At 44.6% G+C, this 25,143-nt stretch overlaps 1 protein-coding gene across 1 annotated transcript in view; it reads left to right on the top strand.

Annotated features, from left to right (window-relative positions):
• Window positions 1-25,143, top strand: part of Spg7 (Paraplegin) — a 794,115-nt gene that overhangs the window by 407,783 nt on the left and 361,189 nt on the right. The window contains 1 exon segment of the mRNA XM_067084903.1: window positions 18,824-18,975. Coding sequence (XP_066941004.1) covers window positions 18,824-18,975 — 152 coding nt within the window.

The raw sequence follows: 25,143 nt of genomic DNA on the forward strand, positions 1-25,143 counted from the left end.
GTAAGTCCTTCTTTTTTAAGGATTTCACCTTGGGGATAACAGACTGAGATCTGTCCCCAAGGATAGCTGGTTTGGGAAACCCCTGAAAGGAAGAGGAGGAAGAAGGAGAACTGAAAAGGGGACTACCAAAACCCTCTCCCCCTGCCTCACTTACCACCTTACCTTCTACCTGATGGTCCAAATCTACGCTCATCGGCTCGAGGTGGATGTTGATGGCCGCTACCTCTTCTGCCACGTCTCCACACAGGTTGTCTTCTTGGGAGGGCTGCGTCTCTTGCCGGATCCTCTCGATGATTGGGGCGGCCAATTCCGCCGGCATTGCAGCGGAGATCCGGGCACCGGGGTAGAGGAGATTACAAATCTCCTCCGACAGCACATGTGGATTGCCAGACGCAACGTTCCTCCCAAATCCGCCGACCCAGATCTTCAGGGTCGACAGCGAAGAGTCACGGATGATTTGGTCACTGTAAGAAAAGGTAGGACTTACTGAAAATATCCTCCAATTTTCTCGTATATGTCTATATAAGCCATTAAAGTCAAAAAGAGACTAAAGGTTAACGGTCTCTTAAAACTTACCGACTCACTCACCACTAACTCGCACAGAGCGTAGCAGATTTCACAGCCATCCGGGTGCCAAACGACCAGGTCCCCAACGTGGACCGAGCAGCTGGAGTGCGATCGGCACACCTCGTGTCCACAGGGTTGTTGGAGAACCGCTGTGCACCCTGGCTCCTGACAACGTACCATCTGTAAGTGGAATGGTGGTACATGAGTATCGTCAAGGCAAGGCCCGCCGGAATTAGGTCCGGCGGTAATAGGCTACCTTAACACAGATTTATGGGTGATGAAACATGCATGTCACCAGGCAAAACCCGCCGAATTGAATCCAGTAGTAAAAGACTAATACACAGATTTATGGGTGATGAAACAAATGTGTCATCAGGCAAAACCCCGGAATTGAATCCAGCAGTAAAAGACTAATAAACATAGGTTATGCTACAGAATGGCCAACTATTAATTATGTTAAAAATAAGTACTCGATGATACTCCGCCACTATGGTACTCCGCCGTGATTTGCCACTGAAATCTCGTTATGTCACATATTATGGAAACGGCATAATGTGGCGGAAAGGAGTGTTCGCATATGGCCCATCTCTCAATCACCCAGGGCGGAAACCACATAGTGGAAACCGCCAATTAAACCGAAAACCATACCCACCGGAGTGGTAACATGGACGATAACAACGAAAGATCCGACTAACCTGGCGGAGACTAACATAGCGTAACTTATGATTGCATCCCTGGGACAGTGTTCGACGCTCCAGCTATAACTATGGAAGGCGAGCAAACGAAACACCGCCCGATAAGGGAAAGGTAAGTGAGTGGCGGAAACCCAGCGAACGGCGACCAGTCGGGTGGGTAGCACCCTCTGGAAGCTGAATGTAACCTCCTCACAGGGGTGCCGAACGCAAGCGATCGGTTTCCCTCTGCTAGGAAGATGCCCAGGCCACGTCGCCAAAATCTAATCGATCAGGTAAAGAAGGACTAGGCTATATACACGAAATAACCTGCACAACCTCAGGATCCCAGCTTACTTTCCATAACCAAAACTTTTTGGCTTGGTCAGGAAGGCCAGAATGAGCGCTACAGGTGAGGGGGGGGGAGAAGAACCTCGCATAACCTAGCCACACCCTCCAAAACCGACAGCCTGGTCAGGTGGTAGACCATGAATTGAGGAGACCCTTCACTATTCTAACCTCACCCTCCAAAACCTAACGGCCCGACCAGGTGGGCTAAAGGTGAAGAGCAACTCTCTCACTAGCCTAACCTCACCTCCCAAAACCTAACGGCCTGGTCAGGTGGGCCAAGAGTGAACGAGGAACTCCCACACAAACCTAACATCTCCTCCAAAACCTCAAAACGGCCTGGTCAGGAGCTAGGTAGTCTGAGCATCGTGTAAAAGCGCCTATCCTGTCTAGCCTAACCCTCCAAAACCGATTACGGCTCGGGTCGAGCAGGCTAGGCTAGGCTAGAATATACCTAATCGAATAAAACTACCTGACGCCAAGAGCACTAACATAATAAAAGTTAACCATTCGATGTGTTATTAAGATGTCTAAAAATTATATACTTATAAATACATAAATGACTCAGCAGCAGAGAGGGCCAAACAACATCCGTTATACGGGAAGCTGGGATACCCAAAATGGCCACCTCTGACGCCGAATCACATATAAAACTAATCCAAGAATAACATGTCATCCATCCTTGTACACATCAGCTATGATCATGATAATAATAATACCACCATCGAGAAAGCACCAATTCGCTGATGGAGGAAGGAAACCAGTGAAAAGGGAGGAAAACTATGATCAGAAAAAGGGAGGGGTGTACCTCCATCCCTAGCCTAGATCAGTCATGATACGGGCTCCCTTACCGCCTACCAGCGAAATGGTAAATTCTCCAAATAAGGCTCCAAACTGAATTGGAGTATGGATAAAAACTAGCAGAAACATTCTGCTAATAAAATGCGAAGACTGAGGGTCAAGCATGGCAGAGGCAGACACAGCCCACGCCCGGCTGCGTAGAACTATTTACCTTGGTAAACAATATACGAACAGTCAAAATATAATGCCTCTGTAATAAAAAACCCTGGCATTATGGATAGCTTTTTCTCTGGTATATTTAGCAATATTTATACCTAGAAATGAGTGCTATTGGATCATTTCACTGGGTGACACAGGTCGAGCCCAGAAAGTAGTTGATACATGAGAATATGCAGTAAAAACAGTGTAATGAGAATACTGTAGCATAAAATATAAATAAGATAGTGAAGGAGTGTGTGTGTTATTGTATTGTTCTCTCTCTCTCTCTCTCTCTCTCTCTCTCTCTCTCTCTCTCTCTCTCTCTCTCTCTCTCTCTACCATATGTCAGTACTGTACTTAATCCTTAATAAAATATGAATTACTGTATCATAAACATAAAAGCAGAAAAGCAAACAATCTTCAGGAAGTTCATGATGCCATCCGATGAGTGAGTGCATATGTACGTACATGTTATTTTATTTTTTTGTTTTGCCTGATTTACTGTGCAGTATTTCATTGTAAGTTTAGTTGACTCTAAGTATGATTATCACACATCATAACAGTACACAAGAGAATGTTTGATCATTGTTGATATTTCATCTCTAGTCACCGTAAAAATATTTAAAATACGAATTTTATATGTAGGCAAGACAACACCAAACAGGTTGTATTAAGTTTATAGAAGGCGTTTAATGAGTGTGTACATGCAAACGTACTCTACTCACACGATCATGTTTGTCTTTTGGTATGCAAAAATAAGAATTGAGAAAATTCAGTAAAAATATAATGTAAATAAGAATACTGTAGCATGAAATATAAATAAAAAAATGAAGAAGTGTGTGTGTGTTACTGCACTTAGTCTTCAGTGTAAACATGCCTCAGTTATTGTTCTCTCTCTCTCTCTCTCTCTCTCTCTCTCTCTCTCTCTCTCTCTCTTCTCTCTCTCTCTTTAATAGAATATGAATTACTGTATTATCAACATAAAAACATGAAACCAAACATACTCCAGGAAGTTCATGACAACATCCAGTGAGCACGTGCATTTTTTTGCTTTGCTTTATTTACTGTACCATATTTATGTATGATTATCACACTTATCATAACAGTGCATGAGAATACAGTGAACTCCCGTCAGATTTGGGGATGATGAATAGTTAAAATCACGCACTTGAATACTTAAAACCCCTCTAAAAACACTTAGAACGGCCCATTTTGATAGTTTAAACACAAGAAAGCCCTTGTAAATATGCTTATACCTGAGTATTTTAATAGTTTTATCACAAAAAATTCATTTATTCATGAAAATTATATGAAAAAGGGATTTTGACAAAGGAAAAATCTATTTCTGAGGAAGGCCCCGTGTCACCCGGTGAAATTCCATTGTAGCACGAATTTCTAGGTATAAAATGCTAGATATACCAGAGAAAAAAGAGCTTTCAGGAAAGCTGGGGTTACTACCCCCAGATCGAGCGTCTTCTCCAAGGAAGACGTCGGTATAACGAAGGATGAGTGAAGGATCACTACCACGGAGTCTTACTCGAAAGATATCTCCTGTTAAAACCCCAGAAGAGAGCGGTGAGCCGTTACAGCCCCCACAAAACACCCCGCCAGCTCGGCGACACCAGCGCCACCTACCTCATTCCAGGCTAGCACTAACCCCAGACTTGGCATGTGCAAGTAGGGGAAGCAACAGGTGAGTCAGGGAGGGTCACCGGGTGACACGGGGCCTTCCTCAGAAATAGATTTTTCCTTTGTCAAAATCCCTTTTCTGAGTCCAGCCCCGTGTCAGCCGGTGAAATAGTGATAGAGAATCATGCCAAGGCTGCTAACTACGAGGAAACAAGGTAATCTGAAGAGAAAAAAAAAAAAAAAACATAAGTTACGAAAATGGTTTTAATCAGGGTATCTCTCACATGTGAAATAGAATACTAAACCTAAAGTACAGTAAAAAGCTTAACATTACGAAAAATGTGAGGAAGTCCACAGTGAGGCAGGGAAAACCCCAAAATTACTTAATACTACAAGAGCATAATGACAATTGAAAATTACTTACACTAAAGGGTATACACAATCTTATAGGTACATACGTAATCTTATAGCTACACATGTAAGAGACAATATAAAATGGGAAATAATTACATACAGTTATATATATATATATACCTGGGGTACATGGAGCAAAATAAAAACTGCCCAGTACCCCACAAGAAAAACACAATCATAACATGTCAAATCACAGTTTCCACTCAACAGAGACAAGATAACATCAATATGAGGAGCAAGGCAGTGAGGCATGATCAACCAGGAGGATAAGCAGAGAAGTAAATGAGGCAGGCGGGCGGGGGGCGGATAGGAGAGGATAAGGAAGATGACTAATTAAGGTGGGGAGATGACACTTCCCACAGCTATTGTAGAAAATTTCAGGGCTTCGAGTGATTTTAAATAGTGGCGTTTAAACACTAGAGGTGATTTCAACCCGTGTATTTAGATAGTTCTGAGAAGTCCATATTATGAAAGTAATTAATGGAAGTAGCAACTGCTCGAATATCATGAACCTTAGGAACTGAATCTGGGTTGGCTTGTTTAATAAAATATAAAATCTGTTGTCTTATTGCATTATTGAAAGAGTACCACCTTTCTCCCTGATAAAAAGAGACCCGACTTACTCTGTGGAGTTCTTAAAAGGTAAGATTTAAAGGTATAAACTGGACATAAAGACTGGTCTTGTGGAAGGGGCACCACCTTCCAAGGGACCACCTGTCTTGTGGGTCTTCATTTTTGGCTAAAAATCTAGGGTCAGGGGAAAGGAGGACCTCTCCGGACGGGAGGAAGTTCACAAAATCATCACCTCTAGTGAGAGCCGACAGCTCTGAGATTCTGGCACCTGAAGCCAAGCTAACCAGAAATAAAGTCTTCCTTAACAGATCCTGATAAGAGCATTGAAAGTTGTCAATCTCTGATGCTAACTTAAGGACATCATTGAGAACCACGTAACGGAATGTGGGCGTGATACGGGTCTCAGACGAGCGCATGCTCTGGGGATAGATGAAAAATAGGAATCTGTAAGGTAAATTTTAAAGCCATATAAGAATACCTTCTTCAGGGCTGACTTGGCTGTGGTAATAGTGGCCGGGCAAGGCCTTTCTCAAACAGTGATCTAAAGAAGGAAACTGCTAGATTAGTCGTCATGATTTGGGCTTCAGATGTTTTCAGGAAGGAGGCCAATTTTTGACTGCTGAGTCATACTGTCTAAGAGTAGAATCTCTTTTGTCTGATTCTAGAAACAGAGTGTTAACAGGGTCAATGTTTGCTCCTTTTGGGCTGCGAACTTTATAAAGTCCATAAAACTAGGGCATTCTGAATTCTTGAGGAAGCTGACACAGTCTTGGTTTGTACTGTCTGGGTCAGTTTGGGCTTGGGAATCCGAAGACTCCATAACCCCAGTTCCTGAAGAAGAGGGAACCAATTGCTCCTCGGCCAATAGGGGCTACCAGGGCTGGTTGACCTTTGAATGTCCTGAGTTTGTGTAATACTTTCAGCAGCAAGTTTATTGGAGGAACAGATAAATCTTCTCCCAATTGTTCCAATCTACTGTCATCGCGTCCGTGGCGTACGCCTGGGGGTCCAGATTCGGGGCCACATAACAGGGGAGCTTGAAGTTGCTTTCCGTCGCGAACAGATCCACTTGGAGACCCGGAACCTGGCGGCAAATCCAATTGAAGGATTCCCGTCCAGGGACCACTCCGTCTCCAGCGGAGTAGCCCTGTACAGGAATCTGCCACCACGTTCCCACACCCCGCTAGGTGGGTGGCTGACAGATGCCAGCTGTGCTTGTTCGCCAGGGAGAAGATAGCAACCATTACCTGGTTTACTCGACCTGATTTGGAGCCGCCCCTGTTGATGCAATGAACTACCACTGCGCTGTCCAATACCAGCCTGATATGAATCCGTTTGGGGGACGGATTTTCTTTAGAGTTAGAAAAACCGCCATAGCTTCCAGGGTGTTTATATGGAACTGCTGAAACATAGTGGACCACGTTCCTTGTACTTTTTGTTTTGGTGAATATCCTCCCCAGCCGCTTAGGGAAGCGTCCGTGTGAACAACTAGTGCCGGGGGGGAAATTGAAGCGGAACTGTCTTGGACAGGCCCCTGACTGTGGCCCAAGGCACGCAGTCTTGTCTTTAAAGATTCGAGGAATAGAGGAGACCTTGTCTCTGAGCTTGACATTGGCTCGACTCCGCCACACTCTGTTTATGTCTTTTAATTTTGCTTTTAAGAGCAGGTCCGTCACTGAGGCAAATTGAAGAGACCCAAGGACCCTTTCTTGGGACCGGCGGGATGCTGATTGGTTTTTCAGAAATTTTCTGGTGAGAGATGCTATCTCCTTCCTCTTGGGAGGCGGGAGGGATAACGTGTGAGAGGACAGATCCCACTGGAGACCCAGCCACTGAAACCGGGACTCAGGTCAGGTGGACTTCTCTCTGTTCAGCTGAAAACCTAACGACTCCAGGAAGTTGATGACCATGGACGTAGCCTTCCGACACTCTAGAACTGTTGGTGCTCAAATTATCCAATCGTCTGGGTACGCTGCTAGGGATATCCTCGGGACCGGAGTTGTTGAACTACCGTGTCCGCCAGCTTGGTAAATATCCTGGGCGCAATGTTTAGACCGAAGGGCATGACCCTGAAGAAGTAGGCTTGATTCCCGAGTCTGAAACCGAGGAATGGAGAGAAGTTCCACGCAACCGGGACGTGATAATAAGTGTCTGAAAGATCGATAGAGGTGGTGACGGCTCCACGCGGAAGTAGAGTCCGCATGCCTGAGCTACCGTAAGCATCGAAATTTGTCGCATTTTATGTAGAGATTTAGACGCGACAGATCCAGGATCACTCTTTGCTGGTCGGAGTCTTTTTGGGAACAGTGAATAACCTGCCTTGAAACTTTAGGTGCCTTACTTTCTTTATTGCTTGTTTTTTGAGCAATTCTGCCACGTAATCCTGCAGGATTGATGAGGGTGGCTGGTAAAACCTGGTCAGAGGAGGAGGGTCCTTGATCCAGCTCCATCCCAGACCCTTGGACACAATGCTGTGTGCCCAAGGGCTGAAGGTCCATTGGTCCCTGAACCAATACAGGCGACCACCTACCTGTGTGTTCTCAGTGGGAGGGAGCGGGTTTGTTCCCTCTACCACGTCCAGGCTTACCTCTTGGGGTGGTATTCGATTTTCCTCTATAAGGGGCCCTGCCTCTTCCCCCCCTTGCGCTCCTATTAAGGCCGTGAAAGAATCCACGGCCCTCATAGGTAGGATTGTATGCTGGCGAAGCAACATACGAGGGCGCGGCAAGGGAATGAGCTGGTTGAACCAGCACATATTGTTGGGGATGGGCCTTTGAGGTGGAGGGCTGTGCCACTGCCGAGACCGGGACGGCTTGGACTACCGCCTGATGATGGGGTCTCTTATGCCTCCTGAATCGTTTGCCTCCTCTCGTCTGGGGGCTGCCAGGTTCTGTGGTCTTGCGCTTGTAGGCAGAAATGCCCCAGCGAGAGCGCAGACTCTGGTTGGCCCTTGTAGCCTCACTAAGGACACTCGTAACCTCTTCTTCCGGGAAGAGGTTAGGCCCCCAGATCGAGCTCTTCACGAGCTTGTTAGGCTCGTGACGGATGGTGGCATTAGCAAAAATAAACTTCCTGCATTCGAGTCTGGCCATGATGAAGTCAAATAGGTCAGACTGAAAACCCGCCAGCAGGGACTTAGCCAAAACTGGAAGAATGGCTCGTCCAGCGCAGGAGAGACGGCAGTGGCTTCCGTGGCGGCAGACGGAGTTCAGGGACCGGGCTAGCTTAGTCCGGGCGTCAAACTCCGCCTTTAGCAAGGCTTCCGGCAGTTTGGGGAGCTGCTCACTGAACTGGGAGGAAGCACAAAAGGCGTCCAGCTTCCCAACAGTGAAAGTGGACGGTGCATCAGTCCAGAACTCGTCACCCCCTGGGAATACCAGGGATGTGGAGTCTGTTTCCCTCAGCTGCGGTAAGGGACTGCCCTCAAAGCACGCTCGGGCCGTAGCTAGAGCGACTTTGTTTAAACAGGGGGTCGGCAAGTTGTCACCCAGGGCGAACATGGTAAAGCTGCCCTTGAAAGGCGTCAACTTCGTATTGTCAGCTTGCCACTCCGTCAGAGTGCGCAGGAGAGCCGACTGAGCCTGGTCCCTAGGGACGATCACAGTCTCCCTAGGAACCTTGTCTGAACGTACCCATGCTTCCTCCGTCAGCCTAACGAAGCCTGGGTAGGGGGGCAAGAGATCGGCGGGAAAGAACTCCTGTTCCTCCAACCGTCTCGTGCCAAGACCCTCCACCGTTAAGTTGCCGTCATGCTGAATAGCCCGGAGGGCGAAACGCCAAGGGTTCCCGACGTCAAAGGGAGGGAGGTCTGCCGTATCAGGGATGACATACTGGGGTTCGGCTCCGCCTGGGCGAGCCATTCCCGCCAGCATGTTGTCATGGCTGGCCAACTTTTCTGAGATCTTAGTAAACTTAGAGTCGACCCTCCGCCGAGAACCGTTGAAAAAGTTGGTTCGCGAAAGCTTCCGTCAAAGGCAGGCTGGCGAGGAGGGCTTGGTTTTGATGCCTCTTACTCGCGCCTTTGCCGGAGGAACCAGACTTGCTCCCGGAGGCTACAGGTGCTGAGACCTTAGCCTTCGACGGGGAAAGGCAAGGCCTTCCTGGAAGACGAGGACTTATAGCCCTTCGCCTTCCATGAAGTCTTCAACTTCAACTTGGGGATAGCTGATGGAGCCCTATCACCCAAGGAGGAAGACTTTACAAATCCTGAAAAAGAGGACACAGAAGAAGCTGGGGAGTCAAAAAGGGGGCCCGCCCCCACAACCTCACTTACCTCGCTACTTACCACCTGGTCCTGTTCTGTATTCATCGGTTCCAGGTCCAAGTCTAAAGCAGCGACGTCCTCCGAAACCTCAGCGTAAAGGATATCTACTTGGGGTGGCTGGGTCGCATCCCGGATCTGCTGGATGATGGGGTGGCAAGATCTTCTGGCACTGCGGCCGCCACCCGTGCGCCGGGGTAGAGCAGGTCCCTCAACTTGGCGTCGAGGACATAGGGCTTCCCGACGGAACGTTCCTTCCAAACCCAGCCACCCAGGCGGAGCGCGATTCCAAGGCAGACTTCTTGGAGGACTCGTCCGCCTGTAAGAAAACCGACAATTAGCAGAACGAAAGAATAGTTCGAGAACCATGTAATCAGTATTCGATATGAGGAGCATGGACGGAAGAAAACTGTCACTTACCGACTCGTCCTGGACGCTCGCACACAAGGCGAAGCAAACCTCACAGCCATCGGGGTGCCAGACTACTAGGTCGTCGAGTCGGACCGCACAACCAGCATGGGTCCGGCACACTACGTGTCCATATGGTTGCTGCAGCGAAGCGGTACACCCTCCTCCTCAGCGAACAGTCTGTAAGTGTAAAAGTACATGAACCTACCACTCTGAGCAATCTAAAGCCGGCAAGGCCGGGAGTTTCAGCTTACAACCGGAATGCTCCGGTGGAGGAGAAATCCCTCGTTAAAAACTAGGCCAATAGGCTCCAAATTACACAGAGTGGAAGGTAAATACTTCCAGACCCGGAATACTCCGGGAATGAAAGGTATGAGACAACAGGAACTCACCTCAAGGGTTGCCAGTAAAATCAACGGCGGAACCCCCGGGCGCAGAACCGGACTCACGTATAAATATAAAAGGAGGGTGGAGTGAGAAGTCTACTCCGTTAGATAAATTACACTTATCTAAATATTTATATATATAAACAATAAAAATAAACAAGTGATGGTAAAAAGGAGCAAACCACTCCGGAGACCGGAGGGATCCGCCCCCCTTATATATTCCCCTCCTCTTGGACTTCCCCGCCAGTGAAACAAGGTGGGCAAGATGCTTGTATGATATATAACATAAGCCGGAGCAAGTATAAACAGCCAAACCAAGAAACCCAACAGGGAGAAAAGAAGTGTGGGAGAGAGTGTTCGAACTCGTTCGAGCCGGTGCGAGTAAACGAACCACCAACACCAACACAGCGATGCTAGGGACTATATGGGAGGGAGCGAATCCCTCTACCAGGTGGGGGGGAGTCCCTCAACTCGGAGAAAACGCCATCTAGCGTCACCCGCACGAGTAGAGCAAAGCCGAGGAGGTGGGGTGGGGGAGAGTGTTAGGCTACGAGAATGAAAACAGGAGACAGGGGGAAATGATTCACCCGCTCAACTGCACACACACACCTCTCCAAGCATAATGAAACTTAGGAGGGTGGCCTACTACTAGGGGAGGGATGCGACCGAGCCTCAATGCCCGACTCCTGACTAGGCGAAGCCTAATAAAAAAACCGAACCCAGTGTAGCCTAGGTTAACGGAAGGAGTGCGGAAGGGAGGAGGAAGGCAAACAGGGAGAGAAATTTTGTGCCGAGAACCAACCGGGGCCGAGAAGAGGGGGCAAGAAGGCGACTAGCCTAGAGGAGACACACCCAAAGAACTCTATTCCTCCAAAGGAAGGAAGAGAACTAAGGGGCTCACTCTGCCACCCCAAAAAACGACCCCGGAGGAAACAGCAACCAAAACTCCCTCAACCTGATGGATCCTCTACGCCTAGGGCAAGAGGAAGGAAGCAAAACTAGCCTATAATAGGCAAGGGAAGACCCCACTGAAATAAACCATCACACACAAACATAGAATAAATAAAAATGTGCTCAAATAGGTGCGTAGCCTACCTCGGGGAAGCGGTTAGATCTGAGGCTGCCGCTACCTCGAGGAGGTAAACAATGAATAAAAACAAATAGAGCACCATCGCCAAGAAATAATACAAATAGCCTAATGTAGACTAAGTAATAACAAGGAACCCAGCCGGGGGGGGAACTGGATGGGGCATCACCCTAAAATAGGCCGTCAGGCCAACAATATGTATTACTCGAAAAAAGGGGAGGGGGCCACCGCAGGAACCCGCCAGGAGGAGAACCATGGGGCAATAAATAACATATAACGACAAGGAGACAGCCCCAACAGAAAAGAACTGATGGGGTCGCCTCCCGGTCGACATGGCTGGCGGAGGACGCCGTGGCGTCATAATAAGTTCTCATAATTGTGAAAAAACGAGACAATTACAGCCAAATTATGGAACAAAACCCCACAATAAGATGGTACTTAACTTGGAGATGGTAAAGCTGCTCGATGACATGATTAAGGATGAAAAATATCCAAAAAGGCACAAGCACACAAAAATAGAGTGGTAGCAGAACACGTGCTAGAAAATGGAATGAGGTAGGTGGCGCTGGTGTCGCCGAGCTGGCGGGCGTTTGTGTGCGGGGGCTGTAACGGCTCACCGCTCTCTTCTGGGGGTTTTAACAGGGAGATATCTTTCGAGTAAGACTCCGTGGTCGTGATCCTTCACTCACCCTTCGTTATACCGACGTCTTCCTTGGAGAAGACGCTCGATCTGGGGGTAGTAACCCCAGCTTTCCTGAAAGCTCTTTTTTCTCTGGTATATCTAGCATTTTATACCTAGAAATTCGTGCTACAATGGAATTTCACCGGCTGACACGGGGCTGGACTCAGAAATACAGTAATTAGTGAATATTTCTCAGTGAAAAATACCGCGAATGGGCGAATTTTCCGCGAATAATGGCTAGATATGTTCCACAGAGAAACCCACGAATGCGTGAGTCCGCGAATCATGAGAACGCGAATACGGGGGGTTTACTGTATACCCACCTTAAAAAATATTTAAAATGTGAATTTCATATGGAGGCAAGACAAAATCAAACAGGCTGTAGCAAGTTCAGAAATGACATCGAATGAGTGTCTATGTATGCACACACAATTTTATTTATTTTTTGGTATACAAGACGAAAAATTAGAAAATAAAGTAAGAATATAAACAAATACTGTAGCATAAAATATAAATAAAAAAGTAAAGTAGAGTGTGTGTGTGTGTTACTGTACTTAGGCTGGATGTAAACATATCTCAGCTACTGTGCTCTCTCCACACAGTCCCTTCTTACCCATGGAGCCCAGCCATCAACCCCCCCCCACCATGGAAGCTTATTGAGGCCCCCAACCCTTCCTCTGTTTGGTAGAGTGTACGCAGTGTTCACATTTTTGTGAGACTGTGCAGCATTGCCAACCATTGGAGGGCAGATTTTACCTTTTTTTAAAATTTATAGATACCATATGTCTCTGGGGCCTTGGTCTGGGTGTGTCAGATAATGTCGATCCAGATAATTGAGGGATTACTTTAATTTCAAAATTGGCCGTCTGTAAAAAATGGCTCAACTATATGTTTGTGGGTATGAATGAGCTCATAGCACTGGTTCAACTTAAGCTCCATATTAAAGGGAACAGTTTAGGGGATACAGGGTTGCTAACACTGGTTATAGGCGTCATATTAATGACTTTATAAGTGACATCTTCGTATCCTGTAATAATTGTGTGTTTCTGGTCATTGCTTCAAACAAAAGCACAGAGGGTATGTAAGGCAATATCTGTTCCTCCACAAATACAAACCTTTGATCTCTATTAAGGGATTTACTGGCAGTTTGCAAATGCGAGCTGAAACGGCCATTCAAACTCATTGGCAAGGTAGTCAGTTACTGACAGGCAGGGGTATCCCCGCCCACCCATCAGTCTGCATTCCGCTTTGCTTTTAGCCACTGTCGAGTCCAGATGTCTTTCACAACTCTGCCCAACTTCTGCTGTTTGAACTTTAATTGATTATACTTGAGTATTCCTTTTTATTTTTTAGTTATTGACTATGTTCTTGTTTCGCATTTTTTAAACCCATCGTTCAAATAAGCCTTTTTGCATGGAATTAGTTTGTTTTTCCTTGCTACTATGAATACTGTTTCATCAGACACATGACAGCTTCTGGTAGTTGCACAACAACTGCTTCATTCTTCAATATGTATACTAATATATTTACCTTTTAGGTATGGTAGATGTAACCACTTGAAGTTCTGTCACGATAAATTAATCCTGCTTCCACATCCTTCCTTTGCATTCATTGAATACAGTATAGGCTGTGTAGCCTTATTCCTTTGATTGATCTCTGTTGCCTAGTCTTTATCATTCTCAACTACTGCAGACGAGGCGAGTTTCATCATCACCCATGTGGTTCATCTGAACTTCACCTCCACTCTAACTACGGCAGTGAGTCAGAGCTGGGGGAGTCTGCCCTGCGTTAGAAGGGTTATTAAGCTTCTTTCTGTGCGCCTTTTCTTTCAGGGTAAGGAGGGGAATTTCATTTGTCATTGGCAATTGATATCCCAAGCAGGGCTGGCACTAAGTGCCATTCCTTTAGACTCAAGGTTCTCTTCATTTGGTCTCTGTAAACTTTTGAGCTTGCTTCTAGTCAAATTATCTTCTCTCTGAAAGAAGTAGTGTGTCAGTCCTTAGTGCGGCTTGTTCGCTCCTCATTTTCCCGGTCTACGGACTGGGTTTATGGGCAGCAATGAGTTTGGAGTGTTCTCCTTGCTTCTCTATGGCCAGATGACCATAGTAACAGATAATCACTTCAACCCTTCTCACCACAACCCTGCGGGATTGCCAGAGTGAGGTTTGCATGGACCATTGGCTTTCGTTACCCAGCTTACAGGTTGGGTTAGGTTTGCTGATGGTCCAGGGTTGTTCTCCTAATCTTTCCTTGGTTGGGACACTTCGACTCTTCCTCACCAATCTTTCGGAATCGTACAGGGAAGGGTTTGTGCTGCCTGTTCATGCTGCTCATTCGTTTCCTGAATTCTTGGTTTTGAATTGCATTTTTTGGGAGCAATGGGCTGGTGTTCCCGGTCCTTCCATGGTTGGACAGCCATGGTGACTGAGTAGCGCTTTGACCCTTCTATCTCTGGCGCCTCAAGGACATTAGAGAGGGGCTAGCACCAACTGGTCATATTGGCTTGGCCACTATCGGTGGCTGTGGTCTTTGGATCGGATTGTTTGGTAGGGATGGGTATTGTGGAGCTATCCCATCGCCTCTGATCTTCCTCTTTTGATACACTCAGCTGGAGGAAGAAGAGGGTTGCTATGTCTTGCTCTCCCTTCAATAAGTCTTGGTAGGCTTCCAGCATTTGGTCCTTTCCTGAGGGAGAGGACTGATTTGGCTCACCCCATGGTACCAGCTGCATAGTTGGAACCATTACTTCAGGGATGGCTGGTCCCTTGGGCCATCCGGTTCCCAGGGTACTGGTCCAGTCAAGGTTCTCAGATCGCTGGTCCGGAACTCCCTGATGCTACCCATGTTCCATGCATGGGTGCAAATGCTACCCAGGCTGACCGGCTTGGTCAAGGCTCTCAGACTGCTGGTCTGGTACTCCCATGATGCTACCTATGATATATGCACAGGTGTAACTGCTACCCAGGGTACTGATACAGGATCCTTGGCTTGCAGAGTCCAGGGATGTGATGGCCTGTGTGGTCCTGTCATGTAGAAGTCCATCTTCTAGTAAGGTTTTGGTACAATCATGGATACTCCTCCTCAACATTTTTGTGAGTGAGTATGCTCTCCTAGACCTGTGGGTTTGTTTTCAAGCTGGTTTGACCACCATTCACAGCCTTGTCCACCTGGCAGAGACCTTGCCTCGATTAGATGGGGCAGTGGTGCTAGGGAAAACCTCATTTGGAGGTTTAAGAGAGACAGGAGCTGGTTAAGAAGCTTTTACACCTCCCAAGCCTTTTCACAAGGAAGTACTGTATGTCCTCAATGAACCAAGTGGGTTATATGCCCAATTGTGGAACAATCTTTTGGGGGTTTTCAATGGGCCTTCTCCTACAGGAGGCATGTCTCGGGGTTCTAAGGGCCTGGAACAGTTCGGGGGTCCTGTACATCAGAAAACATGCTAGGGTGCAGGGATTGCTGTTTCTAGAGGTCATCAAGCCCAGTTGGAAGCCAGATGGCCTTGGGGAAGCACCATGGCATTTTTTGCAGTTTTTCCTCTGCCATCGAGAGAGCATAGGCTGTAGATTAGTTGGCATGGTCAAGACTTACTAGTGGTGTTTTGTGCCATATGATTTTACCTGTATCTGTACAGGAAATTCACTATAACCAGTCCAGCGTAGTGACTCTACCTGTGCCCTGACTCATCGAAAGGAGAATTGTATATCGGTCAATGACCCACCAATACCACAAGTAAACTTGAGTCTCCCTTTCTCTGTCTCTCTGTTACATGCGAAGGCAATGGATGACCTGAAGGAGGAGGTTAATCATAAAAACTTTGTCTGAGGGTAGTCTTTGTCAACTACCCAGCCCACCAAACAACTTCTGGTGAGCTGTTTTTGCATGAAGGGGGATGAGATACAGTGTTGCCTCTAGTCCCTGGTCAAAGTTTTGGCAGTGAATCGGTGCTGGCATTGAGGATTGGTCCGCCTCTTGGGTATACTTCAACCTTTCAGGAGTAAGTAGAGGCTGTGGCAAGGTTGGTGCTGTTGACCAACTGAACCCATCTTTGTCAGGCAGTGTCTTATTGGTTCCTGGGCCTGTAAGGAACTGTGATTGAACTTTCATGTTCAGTTGACCTTCTCTTCTTTGGGACAGCAGTGGTTCAGCTTCATTTTTTCCCGTAGAGTTTCCTAGACTTCTTTTCTGGTTGGGAGTTTTGCCTCACCTTTAATCACTTCTGTTTTTTGGAATGGTGTTAAGGGGAAGAAGAGAAAGGGGAATGCAAGGGTAGCATTCTTTCCCTGCAACTACTGTTCATAAGATAATGCTGATCTCTTTAGAGTCCATGACATCTATCTTTTGCCACTCCTTTTTCCTCATCTTATTTGCAGCTCGCAATGGGACCTGACACCTTAGTAGAAGGTGTGCAATGCTGAAGATTGGCACTAGAAGTCGAAGGAGAGCAACTTCTCTGTTTCAATGTAGTAAAAGGATAGGCATTTTTCAAATACATGCATATTGGTCATCCTGGAAATAATCGCCTTTACTCTCTTGAAGAAAAGTCTTGTTGGGACTTTCAGTCACCTTCCCCCAAGGTATAACAAAGAGTTAACGTTAGTGTCAACTTACACTTTTGTGAGATGTATACTGGGTGCATTCTGGTATTGGTTTGTCCTGGCAGACTTGTTGCTGTTTTGGCCATAGGTCAACCTTCTTTCCCGAGTTTAGTGTTGATGAACTACAAGATTTTACCCTCTTTCCCGACCAGAGAATGAGCTACGTGGGTTGCTGGTTTACAACAGCAACAAATGTCTTTTTTCAGGATTTTTGCTTCAGGAAACTCTGGGAGGTTGTGCACAAGTTCCTGTAGTATCAGGGACAACTCACTTGGTGTTGTCACTGTTCTTCAGTTCCCCTGTTGGGTTCTGAAGGCAACTTAGCCTCCTCTCCCCACTTAGATTCTCAAGAATTTGTGTCTTCAGGGGACTGAGACTATAGCAGGACAACAGAAACTGTACATGGGAGTGCCACTAGGTTTTTTCCCCAGGGAAGCTTTTTTGGTCAAATGCATCAAATGGGGGTTAGGATGCATACCCGGGCATTGTTCAGAATGGTGAGTCACATTTTAGGAATGACTTCTAGATACCTTTCGAATCCAGTTCTACAATCGGAGACAGTGGTCCCTAATCACCTGAATGGCGAAGAAGTTGTTTGAGATTTCCAGGTTCCAGTCTTAACACCTGGCTACCATTTGGCTTGACAAGTAGCTCTTGGGTTCTTTCCTCTCCATGCTTGCTTAGGGTTAAGCATAGAGAAAGGTTTCTTTCCTGGAAGGGTATTTGAACCTTATGTCTTATGACCATTTTGCTTTTAGTATGTAGTCAACAGCAGGTTGATTTCTGCTGTTCTCTGGCAGAATCTTGGACTTCCCATGTGTCCAAGCCAAGTAAACTCCAGACCTACTAGCTCTATGGTTCAAGGTCATAAGAGATATTCCTATCTAGTTAACTTCAGATCCAGTTGCTTATCTTCTGGTATCTTCAGGTATTGAGAGCTATGGCACTTCTTGCTTGGATGTTTTTAGTCTCTCCCCTGATGAGAGGGTTCTTTCTTTGCTCTCCATTTCTTGAGCGGCTGCTTACAAGATTAGAATCATTTCCAGTTGTGTGGAGACAAGGTATCTCGCTGGTCAGAGTTGCTTGTCAGGTGGTAGTGGTGCCGTGAGGCTTGTTTCTTCCCAATTTTTTTTCCGTGAAAGGCTTGGTAAACCTTCAACCAGGGTTTGATCCTAGGAGTAGACCTTTTTAAGGGAGATCTTTGGTACTCCTGAGAAGCAATAACAGTCTTTCTCTCTTGAGTATTCAAACATTGGAGGGACATGATTCTCTCCTTTAGGACTTTGACTTGCAGTGTATACGAGTCTTTTCAAGGGTTGTCAGAGTTGGTATTGGCAGAGTTAGGGAAGGAGTTTTTCAAGTACACTTCCTCCTGGCTCTGTAAGTTAATATTCGGGCATTTTCTCTTCAGTGTAAATGGAGAATTGCAGCCCAGATGAGAGCTCAGGATGGCAGGGGCATCACCCTATACTTTGCATTCAGTAGGAAGCTGTCAGCTTTCAGGTATTATGTGAGGAGAGGTGATCAAGTATGATCAGCTGCTTGATGTTTTACCAGCGGAATGTTGCCCACTAGCCGTAGACCCGCTTTCCATGGACCAGTGGTGGCTGCTCAGTGGGTTGAATAGCAAGCTGGCTCCCTTTGGAATAGTTAGCACCTTGTCTAGGTATCTGTTGGGAGGAGGTAGGTGGTTAGGAGTGACTGGTTCTCCTTCCTCTCTCTTTTTCTTCTTTCCTCTCTGGTAAACAGAGAGTCAAGGGTGCCATTCCATATACAAGAAGGACAGATGTGAGTGCAGGTTAGCTGTCTGACTAAGCACCTGTCTTTCCATGGGCAATGAAGGGATATATGTTCCCCTTCTATCTTGGCAAGGGGAGAGGAGGACAGACAATAAAGCAAGCTCGTTGATTATACTTACCTGTCTTATTGTCTCCGAAGTGGAATGTAGACTGACAGGTGGGCGGGGCTTCTCCCTGCCTGTCAGTGGTTGACTACATTGTCAGTAAGTTTAAATGGCTGTTCTAGCTCACGCACGCAACTAAATCCCTATGTATGTATGTTATGAATAGTTCAAATTACTTTTAAATTTGCATTGTTTGTTTGAAGATTTTATTGTTGTATAGCATAATAATAGTTTTCTGTTAGTAATTTATAGTGATTTTCCAGTATTTCTTAAGAGAAATTTTTAAAATTACAATAGGTACCAAAAGGAGCTTTATTGCTGGGCCCCCCTGGTTGTGGGAAGACACTGCTAGCAAAAGCTGTTGCAACAGAAGGTCAAGTGCCGTTTTTGGCAATGAATGGCTCTGAATTCATTGAGATGATTGGTGGACTGGGAGCTGCTAGAGTAAGGTAGGCATCTAGACTTTGGTTGTCTGGAAAGGCGCATGAAAATTTTTTTAAAGTACATACTAATGCTTTATAAATGGTCTTCCCAAGTTTTGATGTTGGACCATTTACTATTTTCAGAAATGTTCATAAGTTGTTAAATGCAGATATGCACATGTAATTATTACAGTATATCTTTTATTATATACTGTAGCTACATAGGCTGAGCTTAGCATAGATTTGCTTATTTTGCATTTATGAAAGATACTGTAAGTGATATAACACCTGTATCAAATAAAGAAGTGTAAAAGTTCTATACTGTCTTTCAGTACACTATACATTGTAGCATTGAACTGCAATAGGTGTGCATGCATATGTATGAGTAATATAGCTGATATTGACCAAGCTTCCTCTCTGTTTGCATTTATCAGCTGTTATTAATTTTAGTACACACACAATGTTTCAGTACCATATATCTAAGCTTTCATACAATATATCTTAAATAAATGTTAGATGTTTTAACATGTGTGAGTCATCATTGTGCACTTTCTAAAAAATAAAATTGAATTGTAAATAACAGCAGTAAAAGATTAGTTTAGTATACATTGATGAAACTGTGTAAAAATAATCAGGAACTGGGATGTGTGCTGACTTACCATTTCCAGTCACTGAAGAAATTTGAAAAGTATTTTGAAATTGTAAAAATGTTTTTTATCTTTTTACCAGTTTGTGCAATGCAGTAGCAAAAGAAGCTAAAACTCAGTTGCCAATAAACAGGTTTTGATGTAGGAAAACCTATTTTGGTAGTTGCTGTTGAGTCCTCAAGGAGTTACCCTCCATGGTTGACCAAACTAATGTCAAAGAATTCTCTTATAACTGGTCTCACGGCTGGGTATTGTGTCATAGTGGTAAACACTGTAACACTTGATGGAGCATATAATGGGCTCAAAGATAAGGGGGCACTTTCCCAAATCTTTTCCCTTTAAGTAGGATGCCTTGACAAGGTGAGGGGCTAAGGGAACCTGGCCTTTGGGCCCAGGTCTTGACAAATCATCCTACGTAGTTTTTTGGTTTAAATGGCGTGGACATTTTTCACTTTTGAAAAATTTTACTGCTGAGGTGAGTCTGAGAAGGGATCATGTTTAGGAAGGGGTTTGCATATGTAGCTAATTGTGGGAGTTGAGGTGGTTGAGTCGCCACCCAATATTGTTTGGACCTAACAGGTAATGATGGGACCTTCCCATTGGCATCTTGAGGGTGGAACCATCTCTGGGGATCAGCCCATCGGAACCCAGGGGGAGCTGGTTTGAGATGGAACTCCTGGCTTTTGTCTGGAAGCCTGCCAATACGTTTGGAGTGGGAAGTTGGTCCCCATTAGTGGGGGGCAGAACTCCCAGCAGGCAGATTGGCTTATACCTGGGCCACTGCAAGTGTATTGGTGCTATCCCGAAAGGGTAGGGGTATGAGGTGGACTATTGGGAGTCATTTCTCACTCTGCCATTGGTGGAGAATGCAAATACCTGACTGGTCCATGATACTTTCTTGATATAACCGAGCAGTTTTGCATGGGTGGGTGGGTGGGTGGGCTGCTTTGTGTGTGGTGGTCTGGCGTGTGCATGCTTGGCATCTTGGGGTCTCTTCTCAGGCTCTGGCGGTGTGTTGAGGTGGAGGAGACTAGGTAGTAGAAGCTGCCTGGTTTTCCCTTTCTGATGTGCTTTTGGGGGTTTGTGTGGAGCCTCTTGGGTGTTGGGTGTGCACTTTTTGGACTTCTGCACGTGAACTGGCATTAATTTATGGATTTGGCAACTAGTTTTCCCTCCCCTGGATCCGATGACTCACCGGCATGGGCAACAACTTGTAGCTCGGCAAAGGATATTATTATTGACTTACAGATTCCACCTCAGAAAGAAGAAACTAAGGTTGATGCAGCCTCTCTACAGGGAACTCCACAAAAGAAAGATTCTGAGAGTGATGAAAGTCACCATAGAAAATTGACAGTTTTGCATGAATGTGAAATACCCCTTGAATGCCATTATGAATCTATTTTTGTATTATTTAAACAATACAGTAAAACCCTGTATTCGCATTCTCACGATTCATGGACTCACGCATTCGCGGATTTCTCTATGGAACGTACCTACCCATTATTCGTGGAAAATTCGCCCATTCGTGGTATTTTTCCCTGAGAAATATCCACTAATTACTGTATTTTCATATCATTTTCTCGATTAAATGTACTTTTTTATGTTAAAACTATTAAAATACTCAGGTATAAGCATTTTTAGAAGGTTTTTTGTGTTTAAACTGTTTTTTGTTTAAATTATCAAAATAGGCAGTTCTAAGTGTTTTTAGAGTGGTTTTAAGTATTTACAGATTTTAGCTATTCGCGGGGGGTTGCAGTACGCATCTCCCGCAAATACGGGGGGTTTACTGTATGGGAAAAATTTAGAAATATGTATGAACTACAATGAAGATGACCAGGAATGGAAAGCTTGGATCTCTTTTGAGAAACACAAAGATGCCTTTGTAGCCACATGTAACATTGCAAGTATTCTTCTTCATATAATTGTAATATAAAGGGAGCACTTTGTGACAAATTCCCTAGAAATATAGATGTTTATCGCCCAGCTGACTGGAATGAAAATGAGTCTTCGACTCATGAAAATAATCTGCAAAGAGTACCCAAACTCCCCCAATGGCTTATAGCAACTGCAGAAGAGGAGAATTATATTTATTTTAAATTCAGTAAATATTTGCAAAAGAAAGTAGGCACTATAGGAAATGGTGACATTTATAGATTTGGTAAGAAATCTTTCTTATCCATGCAAAATCGAAGACACAATCACTTATGCTTTGCAATTTAAAAGTAGATGACAATGAAATGTTAGTAGATATCAAACCCCATATTAATTTTAGTTATGGAAGAGGGGTAATCTTCAGTGGGGATTTATATGACTTCAAAGAAGAGGAGATATTAGATATGTGTCCAAAACAGGTTTGGCAGGTACGTAAAATTCCAAAAACTACAATGATGATTATTACTTTTAAGGATCATTATGTTCCCTCTCATTTGTATATAGAAAATGAAAGGGTGTCGGTATGCCCTTACAAACAAAAACCATTGCAGTGCTTCAGTTGTTTCAGATATGGTCATCCTTCTCGAGTCTGTAAAAATGACAAGTTCTGCACCAGCTCATGGTGAATTGTAATTGGGTCATAAGTCCAGTGATAGAAAATGCCCACGTTTTCAAATGGAAACAACAGCTCTACTAACATCAGATGCAGAGCATATAAGTACGGGTTATACCAGAAGACTTCTAAGGAAAAGAGTTATGCTAAGGCCTTAAAATCAAATATCAGGGAGCAAGATAAACAAAAAATGCCAGATAGGCCAATGACTGCAAACATAAGTTTAGATATAAATGCTCAGCCTCCAACTCAGATATGAGTACCTCCAATTTTGGATATTACTCCCTGTCCTGCTGCACCTTCTTCTCCTAAGATGAGCAGCCCTAGGTTGTCATCTCGGGTGCTCTCTCTGCCCGATTTAGGAGATGAACTCGATACTCAAGAGCATCTTAATGCTCTCATAACAGAGGGAAAATACCGACACACCTCCCCACTTTCCAATAGGAAAAGAGGGAGACCCCCTTCCTTTTCCCCTCCAGTTACAAGACATGCTGAAATACCTAGCAATAGGTATGAAATATTGTCTCTAAACAAAGTTGATGGATGAAAATCGCCTAATGAGATAATTCACTCAAAAATCACTGTTGATCTACACCACAATCCTTGCCAATCAGATAAGCTACATAATGTTATAAAGAGTGTAAAGCCAAAAATATCTTGACCATCCTTTAAAAAATCATCAGGAAGTAGCAATAAAATGAAAAATACAGAATTGAAGACTTCTTTCAAAGAGTCCTCTAGAAAATAACTAGCATTTTCTCCTCCATCTTGCAATGCAGCTGTCAAGGTCTGAGGGCTAAGTATGAAGAGCTTAAGATGCTCATTCATGAATTCTCTCCAGTTTTTATTTGTTTACAGGGAACGATGTTGGATATTAATACTCCTTGTCCAAGGGAATACACTGCATGCCGAACTGCTTATAATCCTTAAGTAGGAAGTCATGGAGGGAGTTTTGTTTATATTTGCCATGGCATTCCTCAGATATCTTTAAGTCTGCAAACTCCCTTTCAAGCAGTAGCAGTGCAAGTAGAATTAACTAGAAAATATACTGTTTGCTCTCTCTGCTTACCTCCCAGTGATGATGTCTGCTGTAATGATGTAGTAGGGTTGATTCATCAACTTCCTCAACTGTTTATTCTTGTAGGACACATGAACAGTAGATATCCATTGTGGGGTGATGTTTTAGTTAATAGAAAAGGCAATCTCATAGCATCACTAGTTGAAAACGAAGACATAGGGATTCTTAATACAGGTGAGCCTACTCACTTGCATATACAAATAGGCACTTTGTCATGTATTGACCTATCCATAGTTAGTTCTAACTGCCTTATTGGCTTTCGCTGGAGAACATTGGATGACTGGCATACTATTGACCATGCACTAGTAATCATTAAAAGCAATAGTAGTCCACCAGAGCATAGATCTCCTCACTTGTGCTTGGATAAAGCAGATTGGAACAAGTTCAGGGAATTAAGTGAAATCAAAGGTGATGAGGACGAGTTTAGCAGTGTTGATGATGCCATTGATTTACTTAATGGTACTCTTCACATTGCTGGATTGCATTCCATTCCTAAAACCACTGGCTTATTCTGCTGTCGACCAGTTCCTTGGTGGTCGCCTGATCTCCAGCTACTTCACCAGGCCACTAGAACTGCTGACTAGATGCCAATGAAATCGAACAGAACATAACATCATGGTATGTAAAAAGTGTGGAGCACAGTTCCGGCGTGCATTCAAAGCAGCCTGTTGCCAATCATGGTCATCCTTTGTTTCTTCAGTGAACAAAAGAGTCCATAAATTAGCAGGCAAATATATTCCTAACCTTTCCCCTGTATTAAAGGCTAATGGGCAATACATCACAAATGCATTGGAAGTGAGTAACGAATTAGCAGACCACTTTGAAAAAGTTTCTCAGAAATCGGAAACATCTCCTGGATTCCAGTATTGTTCTAGGGAAGAACAAAAGCCACTTGATTTTTCATCCAATAAAGAAGAACTGTACAATGTTACATTTACTGAGAGAACATTTGATTCTGCCTTGTCAGCATGCACAGATACAGCCCCAGTCCTTGATGAGGTTCCATATGCAATGATGTATGTAAGAACACTAAGCTTTTCATAATTAGCCTTATCAACAGAATTTGGCATGATCACAGTTTCCCATCAGTTTGGCAGCTAGCTTTAATTCTAGCCTTTTTAAAACTGGGAAAGGGCAAATTTTTATTTGCAAACTACTGCCCAGTTGCCTTGACATCTTGTCTTTGTAAGATTATGGAAAAGATGGTCAATACAAGGCTTGGAGAAGCAAATCCACAGTTATATATATGTACACATATTTAAAGATTAATCAGTAAAGATAGCTTTCGGGAACTTGTTCAGGTCCCCTTTTCAATCTAACGAGTTGATGTAGCACTCCAACCAAGTAAACATAAAAGGACTCAAAACAAGCAAAGTTGTTTATAAACTATGAAACTGGTTGTCAAAAATAGATCAGGCAATGCTGTCATTTTCTGATGAAAGTCCTGCCAGTCTGGAACGTCTAACTGGTCGTTGCCTGATGCGGTCGTTTTGCTGGTCATCAACTGAATGGGTGCCTGCAACATCGGTTACTGGAAGCAACCAAGTTACCTGAACGGGAGAAAGAGAGGCAACCGCAGCATCAGATGTGGCTAACGAGACAACACTATCATAATGGTCTTTATTCTTAATACCTTTAATATACTTCTTGGAAAGAAGATTGTTGGTGAATTTATCTTCCTGTTTAAAAGATTTATTGTCTTCCATACATAAACCACTATATATCTATCTCCGCACCCTCCACTAGTCTTCTTATGCCAACTTCTTTACTTCTGAAAATTACTTTAGAGTCTGCTCAATTTATGTGGTGGTCGAGTTTAAGACTGTGACTAACTAACACATTGTTTTCTTTATGTAACTCAGGCAGTCCCAGGTTATCAGGGGGGGTTCCATTCTGATGGTGGTTTTTCGGTGATTTTTGGGGAT

This window comes from Macrobrachium rosenbergii, chromosome 41 (assembly GCF_040412425.1).
Source record: "Macrobrachium rosenbergii isolate ZJJX-2024 chromosome 41, ASM4041242v1, whole genome shotgun sequence".
NCBI lineage: Eukaryota > Metazoa > Arthropoda > Malacostraca > Decapoda > Palaemonidae > Macrobrachium > Macrobrachium rosenbergii.